The sequence below is a fragment of the Abramis brama genome, assembly GCF_963993115.1.
Source record: "Abramis brama genome assembly, chromosome: 19".
Classification (NCBI taxonomy): domain Eukaryota; kingdom Metazoa; phylum Chordata; class Actinopteri; order Cypriniformes; family Leuciscidae; genus Abramis; species Abramis brama.
Genome location: NC_139981.1, coordinates 7,865,605 through 7,878,680, shown reverse-complemented (window position 1 = coordinate 7,878,680; position 13,076 = coordinate 7,865,605). Strand labels below are relative to the sequence as shown.

Below are 13,076 nucleotides of genomic sequence, written 5' to 3'. Positions count from 1 at the left end.
CACCATCTGTGCTCTGTTTTATACAAATTTGAAATTTTTCACTACCTCTGTGCTTTTTAGGGACTCTTTTTGATGTTTTGATGCAGTCTGCAGTTTCACCTTCCTCACTACATTTTCAAGGCGTTTCATCTCCTCTTGCAAAAGATGAAGTCATCCGCCATCCAGTTTCCTCCTGTGCTCTGCTCTGAATCTGTGTGGAATATGGTGAGACGCTTTGACAGAAACTATAACTAATGCTGAAAATCTGGGAAAGTCTGCCGTCTCCATTAAATTTGCAGGATTTGTCTTCAAAGTGTGAGGGAGGTTTACTTTCTTAGAATGCTCTTCCTCTTTGAGCCTGCAGAGAGCCTGTAGCCTGTGTGTGTGTGAATGTGTGTGTTCAAAACTGCATGTACCCTGAGGCCATGTGTTCCTTAGTCTCACGAGCCCAAACTTTCACTCTTAGCATGAAATCCAGTTCAGTTTTCAGCTTGTTCTGATCAAGTACCGCCTAAAAAAGGTCTGACTGACACAAAAACCACCAATCACAGTTTGTTTTGATGTGTTGTTTAAGGGCGGGTTCGTCTGAAATAGCTTTACTTTACAGTTGCATTCAGGATTAATGAAACTGTTTAATATTGTATGACGTTCTGACGTTTTGCTAATACTTCCTTTCCACTGCAGATGCATGACAGAAATCCATGTTTATCTATAATAAACCGAAATTCATATCAAAGCTAACATACAAATGTGATAGTAATGACTTTATCTTATTCAGACGACTTTAGCGACAGCAGATCTGACAGCATTGAGGAAGGAGCCGGTCAATGGCGTGACACTTCGCTCCATAAATTACAGCGTCCCAAAAGGGCAACGTGTTTACGCGCAAACATTATGATAATTTATTCTTGAGCTTGAATGTGAAATGAAGGAATGAAAGTACTGCAGCACAGAGTGTGTGAGGATCAGCAGGCTTTCATCAGTACACATCAAGTCCTGTTTATCCCGCTCTAATCTCTTAACAGTCTGTGAGGATGTTCCAGCACTGGCGGAGTTTGTGTCCCGCTCTGATCTTGAGGTCATGTAATATAGCACACTGTTGGGGTTTAAGCCAGTAAGCCACTTTTTAAGCTTTGAATAATTATCTGATATCATCACTCCGGTCACACATGACACAACCTGATGTTATCCATTTGGTTAAAATCCACTGGATGTTAGATAAGAAGGCGTGTGATTGTGCAATTGTTCAGAAAAAAACAGCAGAGATTAATCCTGTTGTCACTTGCTACTGGAAACAGAACATTTAAAAAATGCAACTAAGGTGTTTTAGTGCAAGACGGTAGAGAGATTTCTGTCAACACGATTCCCCTTCACACTGATCTGCGAAAATGACTATAAAAAGGCTGTATTATGCATGCCAGGCCAGTAGTTGGCGATGTCACTTTGTCAAGAAAAACCCTGCAAACATGTAATACGTATGTGTGAATATGCATGCGCATGATGTCACTGTTTTCACAAATTCATGTTTTTGTTGTTTAAACGGAGAAGGTAAAGGCATCGTTTTCAAAAGCTTGCCTATTCAGGCCCCCAAATCGCAGCTGTCGTGGAAAATTCAAGGAAAGATATTGAACTTTTTCACTACCTCTGGGTTTTTTGGGACTCTTTTTGATGTTTTGATGCAGTCTGCAGTTTCACCTTCCTCACTAAATTTTCTAAATGTTTCATCTCCTCTTGCAAAACATGAAGTCATCTGCCATCCAGTTTCCTCCTGTGCTCTGCTCTGAATCTGTGTGGAATATGGTGTTTTATAAAGTGCAAGAGAGTAGAGAGATTTAGGATATATTTACATGACAATGGTGTACTAAAAAAAGACGACAACGCTGTCAACACGATCCCCGTTTACACAGATCTGCGAAAATTACTAAAAAGGCTGTATTATGCATGCCAGGCCAGTAGTTGGCGATGTCACTTTGTCAAGAAAGACCCCATGAACAAGTAATACGCTTGCGTGAACACGCAATACGCATGCACGGACACACAATACGCATGCGCATGACGTCACTGTTTTCACAAATTTTTCACGTTTTTGTTGTTTACACGGGGAAGGTAAAGGCATCGGTTTCAAAACCTTGCAGTTTGAAACCTGTTTTCAAAAGCTTGCTTTTTCAGGCCCCCAAAACACAGTTGTCGTGTAAATGAATGGCCAAAATGCATACAAAGTTTTCCGTTTTCAGTTGAAAATGGTGTCGTGTAACAATACAAAATACACCTGAACAAGCAAATCAAGGTCTTCAGAGTTACTAGAAAATGATAGGTGGATGAGTTTGATTAGGGTCTGAACTAAACTCTGTAGGACAGTGGCCCTCCAGGGCTGGTTTTGAGGAACCCTGCCCTAAACCTAACCCTACACCTAAATCTAACATTTAAAAATAAAAAAATAAAAAAAACATAGATTTGTATAATTTGTAATTTTGACATTTTATAAAAAATTTCCCCACAAGGTAAAACATTTCTGATATTACTAGCCTTGTTGGGACATTTGGTCCCCATAACATAAGGGCAGGTGTTCTCAACTCTGGACCTCAAGATTGACTTTCCTGAAGAGTTTGGAACCAATCCTAATCAAACACGCCTAAACAAGCTAATCAAGATCTTCAGGATTACTAGAAAGTTAAAAGCAGGTGAGTTTGATCAAGGTTAGAGCTAAACTGCAAGAAAGTGGACCTCCAGGGCCAGAGTTGAGACCACACACACACACACACACACACACACACACACACTCTGACCACTGAAGTGAATAACATTGATTAGACCATTACAATGGCACCTGTCAAGGGGTGGGATATATTAGGCTGCAGGGAACTGTCAGTTCTTGAATTTTATGTGTTGGAAGCAGGACAAATGAGCAAGCGAAAAGATCTGAGTGACTTTGACAAGGACCAATAGCGATGGCTACTAGACAACTGGGTCAGAGCATCTCCAAAACTGCAAGTCTTGTGGGTTGTTCCTGGTATGCAGTGGTTAGTTGGTTAGTACCTACCAAAAGTGGTGCAAGGAAGGACAACCGGTGACTCAGGGTCATGGGTGCCCAAGGCTCATTGATGCACGTGTGGAGCGAAGGCTAGGCCGTCTGATCCAATCACACAGAAGAGCTACTGTAGTTTACATTGCTGAAAGATTTAATACTGCCCATGATAGAAAGGTGTCAGAACGTGCAGTGAATCACAGTTTGCTGTGTATGCGGCTGTGTAGCCGCATACCAGTCAGAGTGCCCATGCTGACCACTGTCAACCTCTGAAAACACCTAAAATGTGTACGTGAGTGGAACTGGACCATGGAGCAACGGAAGAAGGTTGCCTTGCTGAAAGTTTACATTGAAAAAATAAATAAATCATCTGATATCTACTATCTGATAACCTCTTTTTCAAATGGGTATCTTGACTGAAAAGAGGTAAACCTTTAAATTTAGAGTATGTTATAGCTTGACAAGCTTTCCCAATGGACAGTTTCTGTATGTAAACACAGATCATACATGCAGAAGTTTAGCTGTTTTCAGTCTGAAGGAATGACCATTGGGAATGTCTAAATGTGTCACCTTTACAGTTGCATGGATGAATAAATCTGGGTTAGAGTCTTGGCACTCAGCGTTATCTCACACACTAGAGACCAGAGCAGAAAGATTTTCTCGAGAGGGGAAACACACAGGCTCAGGCCCATCTCTTAGATGGATCCAATGCTGTATCGATCTCATACTGTATATTTTCCAGCGCCAGCTGCTCATTGATGGATAGTCCTTTCTGGAAGCTGGGTAATTTACCAGCCTGATCAGTTCAGTGCACAGAGCAGCTTCTCTCTCTTACTGTCGTAGAGTTAAGGCCTATTCACAACAAGATAACCATGACGATAACCATGTTTGTGCCAACACCAAGAGACGATAATTTTCTACAAATTTGACTTTATTCTATAATTAATTCATATAATTATAAATCCCTCTAAAAATCAAATAAATGCAACCAAAAATGGGATTGTTACTGATACACATCTACTTACAAGCAGTTTTGATTGATTTGAATTTCAAACGACTACAATAAATAATACTCTGACACTCATCCTCATAATCTCATGTTCAGATCCTGATCCCCCCTAAAAGTGTGGTCACATTGCAGGCGTTTCAATAGGAATCCACAAAATTTGCAGTGGTTTCAAGTTGGTAACAAGTATTTGGTGCTTGTTTTGAAAGTGATCTCTGTGTGAGCTGTGCTTCAGACATCACTATTCTATTGACGATAGACCATGAAATTACAATGTGTCCGCACCTTAAAGTTGGCATGAAACAGAAGTTGCGATTAGTCTTTTCTTCCCTTAATGTATTCCAAGTGAAATGGCTTCTCAAATGAGAAAAACTGTAGGGAAGGACTTAATTTTGTCCATCGGAAATTGATTGGATTGTTAGATTGATTGTCCCATCCTCGCGCCAGTAAATGCATCATCAGAGAAGAGAAGAGATTGCAAGAGAGAGGGGAACTTATTTTGATTATTAGGGCACATGAATTAAAAAATAATGATGTGTACAGATAAATATTTTATATTAAATAGTTCAATATTCCATAAAAAATTGTTGATTTCATGGTGTCTTCAAGACTGAAGTCCCTGCTTTGGATCCCTTCATCCAAAGGGATGAATCACTTCATCACATGCAGGCAGCAGGGATCCATTGCTGTTCCTCTCAGCCCTTCTTCCTTTCATGAGCTTGAACTTAATGACAGGAGTGTTTCTGATTTGAGCTGAGGCAAATATTCTGATTTATTTGTTATTCACTTTCGGTTTGTATGCGGGATTTACCTCTGTAATCAAATCCAATGCATATTTCTTTACAATGCGCAGTATAAGAAAGGCTGCTAAACCATCTTTTAGTATATTATTTATTATTTAAGTATATTATTTATTATTTTATCTTTATCAATAATTTATCCCAGTTTTGCTCTCTGAAACTCCACAAAAATAATGTGTATGCTCTTTGAGGCATTGCAGCCAGAGAGAGACATATTTCCCTACTTAATGTCCAGATGCTAACCATGACAACTAGTTTTGAATGTTTTTGTTTTTTTCTTTTTTACAAAATCTCAGTGGTGTTTGTGCAAAACTCTCTAGGTGTGTCCCAGTTTGCATACAAAAATTCCAAAAAGAAAAAGCACAAAGCACTTCAAATGCCATATGATGCACTTAATTAACCGCAGAAAAAGTTTGGAATGTTGGACACTTCATACACTCAACTGTTGCAGATTTCTTTACGTAGCGGAAGGGAAACGGCTATCAGACTCAATGCTGGATGACAAAATAACCTTCTTATTTATTCTTATTAGTTGCTAGGTGGTTGCTTAATGGCCCACTCCAAATCTCTATAATATTCTGTTCTCTAGATGGCTCTGGTTGCACTTGCATTGTTAGGTGCGGAACGAGTTTTTATGGTTAAAACGTGAGATGGAGGTCAGTGGACTACAGGTCTAGAGACACACGTTTTTTAAAAGTTGAGCTTCTTTTAACTCAAGCGCTGCATGTTTAGAACACAATGTCATGCATGAGACGCTGCAAAAGACACGAGCGCAATGGTCAAACACATCCGTCATAGAAGAACAATGGAAAAGTGTTGTGTGAACAGCCCTTTAACCTGCAGGGGTGGTCAGTTAAAGTTTGGTGAACTCTGATCTGTGAATTTGTATCAACATGAAGACGTGACCAATAAATAATTGATAGGTCATGGCGTGACCTTTTAGCTAAATTAAAAGAACATACATTTTTGACATGCGGTCACATTTACCATTGCGCCAATTGGAATTCACATGAGGGCAAAAAAGTTCACCACGCAGATTATATTTATGTTCAAGATGGTTATGTAAATTTGCCGCGTTGACCAACAGAAGACTGCTTGGTTTGAAAGTGACTTTGCAGTACATCTATATGACACTGATAAAGGACCATTTTTGCGTGAGATATGGCTAATATGGCCGCACCTTAAAGATGCAGGTTTGCAGGGTTTACATTTTTGATTTATTTATAATTGGAATTTATTATTACATAGAATTTATGTTTTTAAATAGGCACCACAGAGTGTGACATCATACAGTATCACATGTATCACTTATATTCTGTAGTACAAATGCTCGGGATAAGTTACACGTTGAAGATAAATGCTTATGTTTATGGGTTTGTTCAAACCCAAGTAATAATCGTAATAATAGTAGTTATCTTGCTCTTTGCACAATACACACAGTACGTGGCATGGGACGTCAGACAGACATTCTACCCTGAAGTTTCTGGTCAGTGCATGCATAAAATAGACATATTCACTTTGCACCGCTCATTTAGATCCAGAATTGGCAGAGACCTCATGCATTAGTCATCATTCCGCAGGCTTCAAGACCATGACTATTATTATTATGAAATCAGATTTCAGGAAAATCTCAAAGGGTAATGACCACTAGTTGCTTTTCAGTAAAGCAAAAGCCATGAGATTGATGTTTTTTTTGTCTTGTCTTTTCTTCCATTGACACTCAAGATTTGCCTTAAGCTGTTTTACTGATCGTGACATCAAAACTCCATGTATACTTGCAAAAATGACACAGTGAACCAGGACATTGTAGATCCATCAGCATGTCACACGTCTCATGTGCTTGGCAGTAAACCATATCTTGCTGCCTTTGTTTTAGAGAGCTGAAAATGATTCTCGCTCGGCCTATTGATCCGACGGCACATGAGTGATTGCAGTCACATGCCCTCTGCTTTAATGCGGTGTGATTAGCACAGGCTGTTGATCAGTCATGTGGAGCAGTTTCTGCTCAGATAACTATCCTGCTGTGAACCCTAGATCCATATGAACTGACCAGCTGTTCTGTGAGCAGCTTATGAATTAATGGCACTTTTGATGCCAAAGAGGGAGGATTTTATTCGCTCCTCCCCCATGTGTTGACCATTATAACAATATCATAATATTAGATCATAATATGCATGCACTGAAAATTACACAACAAATGTGAAAATGACTTCAATCTGTTGTGCATACAGTATAAAACTGAGACTAGTTTCCACTTGTTAAACTTCTCCTTATAGGGGTTTTTCTTATTTAATGCAATATTTTTCATTACTTATTATAAAGTTTCAGCATCACAATTTCAGTGATTGGTTAAAATTAGTGGTAATTCTGAAGCAAGAACATATCCTGTGCTGTTGTCACATGATCAGCCTCAGAAAGGTGCTTGTTTGGTCATGATAGTGATGTGGAAATAGTTTAGAATCTGATTTTTTATTATATATTTTTTATAAATCATTAAATTTACACTATATATATTTTAGAGTATATATTTATATATGTAATGTTATATATGTGTGTGTGTGTGTGTTTAAAATGTTTTTGAAAGAAGTCTCTTATCTTCTTATCTTTACCAAGGCTGCATTTTTTTGATGGATATATTGTGAAATATTAAAAATATTTAAAATAATTGTTTTCTTTTTTTATGTATTTTACAATGTAATATATTCTTGTGACGGCAAAGCTGATTTTTTCAACAGTTTTGATCCCTCGGGATCCTTCAGAAATAATTTAATATGCTGATTTAGTGCTCTAAATTTAGTGTTCTTCTTATCACTGTTGGAAACGGCTGTGCTTCTTAATATTTTTGTGGGAAGCATGATACATTTTTTTTTTTGCAGGATGCTTTGATGAATAGAATGTTCAAAAGAACTGAATTTATTTGAAATAGAAATCTTTTGTAACAATCCAGTGGTAGTGTACATTTATATTTATTTCATTTGAATAATTTTATTTAGTTAATCATTTCATTTAATAGTTCACCAAAAAACTAAAAATCAACAACAAGATTTTCAGTTTCAGTTTGAGATTCTCTGAAACGTGATATTCAGTACCATCATGTACTATTTGTCACTGCATGCATTTGTCTTTTAGCCAAACCAGGCAACAGTAGACAGGGCTTAACGATACGTCTTCATTGTTCAGTGCCAAACTGGTGGATTTGGTCTGATGCCAGTGGTCACTGTGGAAATATAGATGTAAAGTCTTACCCACACATCACAACCGTTGGCATGGTCACAAAATTGGGAGAAACTGAATTGCTGTCATGGTTGCAGCAGATGGTGGTAGAAGTTAAACTGCATTTAGAAGCAGATTTTGCATTGTCTCAGCATGGCATGAGCTCTTTGTTCTCCTTCAATGAATGCGTTTCATTATGGAGAATATTGGAGCTGATTTGTAATTGGTGATTTAACTTTTAACTGCTGCTTCTCATTTCCTTGCTTCGCTGCATGAGACTTGATGTTTTTGTAGTTCAATTAATATGCAGCAGTTTTTCTGACTGCTTAACGGGATTTCACCAAGTGGGAAGTTTTCCTGATCAACATCCTTGTTGGTTTTAGATAGAAATTCCTATTAACCAATCAAATTTCAGTGTTTGGATTAGACTTCAACAACATTTTTATCAACCCATTATTTCATTCCATTTGCCATCTGATGATTATTGCACACATAAAATGGATAGCATTTTCTTGATTTGGCAAGCTCATTGGACTTGACAACATCCAGGAGTTAAAGGCTTTATTTTATTTGTTTGTTTGTTTATACAGTCCACCGTAGTATGTCATACAAGTTTTGTTTTCAACATACTTAGTTAATACAGTGAACACTTCTGATGATAATCGTTGGATTTGCCAAAGTAGGTGACATCAAAGGCGGCAAATTTATGAGATTTATAAATTTATAAGATATTCATAAAAAAAATATAGAAATAGTGTATTTAAATTCGGCCATGGTAATCTTTTTCACACCTTTAGATGCTTTATTTACAAAAGTCGGCATTTTTTACCCGGGTCAGTTAACATTGCACTATTACTGTCGACAGAAAATGGTTAAAAGTGTAAGTTCACAGATTTTCAACCGGTCTGTAATGTTACAATTTCGGTAGTATATGTAAATAAACAATGTTTACTCTTTCTCTGTGTTACCTTAGAAATTCCTGCTTATTTGTCAGCAACAACTTTTGACAGCTCCTGGGCTTTCGTGAAAACTACAGATTGTACTTTTGCAATTGTGTATCCCCGCCCACGGACAGACGGATAAACAGAGGGTTATTAACAGAACAGTTCATCAAACTATGTCTACTCTATAAACATAATTATGGTAAAAATTCTATGGCAACAGACTGCGACTGACTTAACAGGTCTAATGAACCAGAAACGATTTCAGCGTGAAAGTAGGCGGAGCCTCCGCACACACCTACCTATTACGTAATCGCCATGGACCAATGGTAGTTTCTAATGTGTTTAGCAGCCGGAGCAAACTTTTCCGGGATGTTCTCTTTGGCAAGCTGTTTCGAACTCCCAAAACGAACTCCAAACGAGCTTCGTTTCGGCCTGATTTTGTTCGAATTGACATCACATCAGTTCGTTCTTCGATTTCGCTTAAAGTGTATCGGGACCTTTATCCCTTTAATGACAATTCATTTACAAGAGATATTTGTGTGCATTTTCTGTTCATCATAACAGTAGGAATTCATAAAATGATGATTAAATGTTTGTATTGTGAGTATTGACTTCTTATTTCTTTTTTCCTCTGTGTCAGATTTGGATTAGTGGTTCTTTCCATCATGCCGGTGCTGGTGGACAGACTTCAGCTTCAGAGAGTGTGAGCTCCACTGAACTGCGGGGATGAACATGCCATTGCACCAAATCTCTGTCATCCCTCGTGATGTCACTTCCTCCCGGGTGTCCAGCAGCGGGAAGGGAAAGGAAAAGGACAAACAGGTTTGTCTTCCACTTGACAGACATAGAAAAACAGGCGGCACTATAATCTGTGACCCTTAAAACCTTCATCCTCATTGCGGCTGAAAGACAGTATCCTGTTTTCACAGTTCTGAACATTTAGTTTGACCTCTCAGAACTCGACATGGAAAAGAATGGCGTTTAGAGACAAACCTTGTACGCACACATATTCCTCTGTCTGGGCTTTAAATGCTTGTTTCTGTGAACTCAACCTCAAGTACTGTTTATATTGTGCTTTCGTGGAACGCCCCAAATTGTGCTAACTACTGACACAGATGGTAATAAGGGAAGTAGGCAAAGTAGAGGAAGTTGCACATACACAAGAGCGGGTGCTTGTGGGTGGGGGGTGGTGGGGTGGTGGGGGGGGGTGGTGACTGGTTTCCAGTAAGTAATGCAGATAGGAATCTTATGTGAATGTTTGAAATGTTATTAGTGAGGAGAAATATTAAACAAAGTGTGATTGATATCATGGTGCCTGCTGGCTTTGTGTTGACTGTTAAAGAGGTCATTTTTCTATTTTTTAGGATTTGTTTCATGTATGTTAGTCAAAGGTTTCTGCACCAAAACAAGTCATAATTTAGTTAAAATTAACATTTTATGCTTCTCTAAACCTAGGAATTACTTGGGATGATATGCCTTTAAGACTTTTTTTAAGTGACTCAAGTGAATGAATCATCAGTGTGTATTATTTCATTACTATTCTTTGTTATCTTTCATTTCGGGATGCACCAGATTTAAAAATTCTGGCTGATTACTGATAAGCCGATAAACATTTTGGCAGATAACCAATAAATGGCCAAAATCAAATTTCTATATGATTCTTTCTAAACAAATTCAAAATAAAATACAAAAAAATGCTACAAATGAATTTAGGCATCACAACATAATAATGTACAGTATTAAAAAATGGATTTTCATTTTGAGATTTTCGAAAGATTGTATTTAACAGTGTTTTTAATTTTTGTAAACATTTTACTCTTATCATTAGATATTCTAGTGTTCAGAACGAGATGTTTTTCAACTTAGTTTCAATAAAAACTAGGAATGAGTTTTTTTTATTTATTTTTTACATACACTGCCTTTCAAAAATTAGGGGTCGGTAAGATTTATTTAATAACTAATTTTATTCCTGTGACGTCAAAGCTGAATTTTCAGCATCATTACTCTTGTTACATTACTATTGTAACATTATAAATGCATTTGACTTCTTTACTGTTTTTAAACATTTTAATGCATCATTGCTGCATAAAAGTATTAATTAAAAACAAATCTTACTGAACACAAACTTTTAAATGATAGTGAAGTATATGGAGCTCATATATCTCCTTTAACGAGATATATTTTCTTTATAAAATGAATTTTATGGAATGGATATGATGGTTTCATTCCAGTGAGAGACTTTTGGAATCATTGGATGATTCTATGTTTCAAATATGGGGAAGCTCATCTTATCAGTATAGTGAGAGATAAACCGGTCGATAAACTGAAGCCCGGACTGGTGTGATGTTGTCCAGCCTTGTGGCTCATGACATTTACGTATCTGAAAGATATTTGGCACTAAGATTTGTTCTGAAATCTGAAGACTTATCTTACTGAGAAGTCTGAGTCATAAACACTTGGACCCAAAGGAATCTTAATATTTACCCTCATGATTTTTCAGCTTGTGCAGCTGTGCCAGCAGCTCTTTAGCAGTGCTCTTTCGCCCTCTTCTAGCCCAGCGTTCTGTTTGAGCAAGGCTGGACGGTGACACTAATGAGTGTTGTTTCGTTGGTGGGCCTGAAGCCGGTGGCCCATCAGCTGTTTGTTTGTCAGAGCCAGGCAGGAAACAGGAGACAGGCTGTTTTTATTCTCCTTTTTCTTTTTCTTTGGCTAAACGGCCTCAAGTGACTTGGGGTGCAGGAAGTCTGTTAAATTCTAAATGGCATAGTGTCAATCATCATTCCCAGACTACTTTTTAAGAATAACTTCAGCAAAGGCTCTGTATGTGTAAATTTATAGCGTTTGGCAGTTGAGTCTGACCTAGAGGCATTTTGATTATTTTTGTAATAGAGTTGCAGTTCTGCGTACTCTGTCCAGGTATGTGGGGTCTTGGCAGTCTGTCAGTTTGGTTTGTTGCAGTTTTATTTGCTGCCTCACTTTTTTGTGACAGGACCATCACAAGTTTCTGCCTGACTGGCATTGGCAAAGTGCCACCCATTATATATATATATATATATATAAATGTTTCTTTTATTATGGATCTGTAGACTAAAGATGCTACTGGTAGAGATTTAGGCAGGTGTGTAGAGTCTATGAGTGAATATCATGAAGAACATGTCCATCAAATTGTTTTCAAATTGTTTTCTAAAATCAGAAGAATATTTGTAATATTTATAATTCTATATAATAATATCAATTAATTTCAGTAATATGTCTGAATGTTTTAATTCTGAGTTTTTTTTTTTTTTTTTTCTTTAATGTTTTTTTTTTTATTATTATTCTCAGATTCTCCATGTAATATATGGGGCACATTGATATATGTGCAGTATAAAATGTTACCACACACACACACACACACACACACACAAAGTATTATTTATATACTATTATAGTATTTATTATTAAGAATGAGCTTTTTTATATTTTCAGGTTTCATTTTAGTTTTAGTCGTTTTGTTGTGCTCGTTTCATTTTTATTATTTTTTGTTATAAATTAATTAATTATTTTTAATTAGATTTAATTTATGTTTATTTCAATTTTAGTTTTAGTAATTTTAGTACTTTTCATTTTTAAAATAGTTTTAGTTAAAGTTTTATTTAACAATAACAACACTGGTGTATGTAATATATTTTATATTAAACATATTAAAGTATATTCTATATAAAATACAATATATTTTATATAAAGTAAAATTCTCATTAAAATAAGCATAAATTAATAGCAGTACATTAATAATTACTTTACAATTTATATATATATATATATATATATACACACACAGGTATACACATATACACATATACAAACATGTTTCATTTTCTTTATGCAAAAATGTACTCTCCTATTTCTTTCTTTTGATTTTGTGCTGAAATATGATGGTCATGTTCCTGACAGGCTTCGTGAGACTCGCCCTATATCAGTCCTGACACTCAGTGTAAGTTATGAGGCTCTTTTGATTGATGTTGATTGGTCAGATGCATAGAGCTGGTTGATGGGCCATTAAAATTATTCACCAAGACACGATAATCAAACCCCACATGAATTTAATGACCATAATCTTTCAAAGCTCC

At 36.8% G+C, this 13,076-nt stretch overlaps 1 protein-coding gene across 15 annotated transcripts in view; it reads left to right on the top strand.

The window, feature by feature from the left end:
- marchf8 (membrane-associated ring finger (C3HC4) 8) overlaps positions 1-13,076 on the top strand; it is a 99,667-nt gene that overhangs the window by 9,749 nt on the left and 76,842 nt on the right. For 14 of the 15 annotated variants that reach the window (XM_084093132.1, XM_084093142.1, XM_084093135.1 and 11 more), the window contains exon 2: positions 9,608-9,789. In XM_084093132.1, coding sequence (XP_083949258.1) covers positions 9,694-9,789 — 96 coding nt within the window. In that variant the 5' untranslated portion in view covers positions 9,608-9,693. Of the gene's footprint in view, positions 1-1,638; positions 1,780-9,607; positions 9,790-13,076 lie in introns of those variants that run through there. The other variant, XM_084093138.1, reaches the window with a different exon arrangement.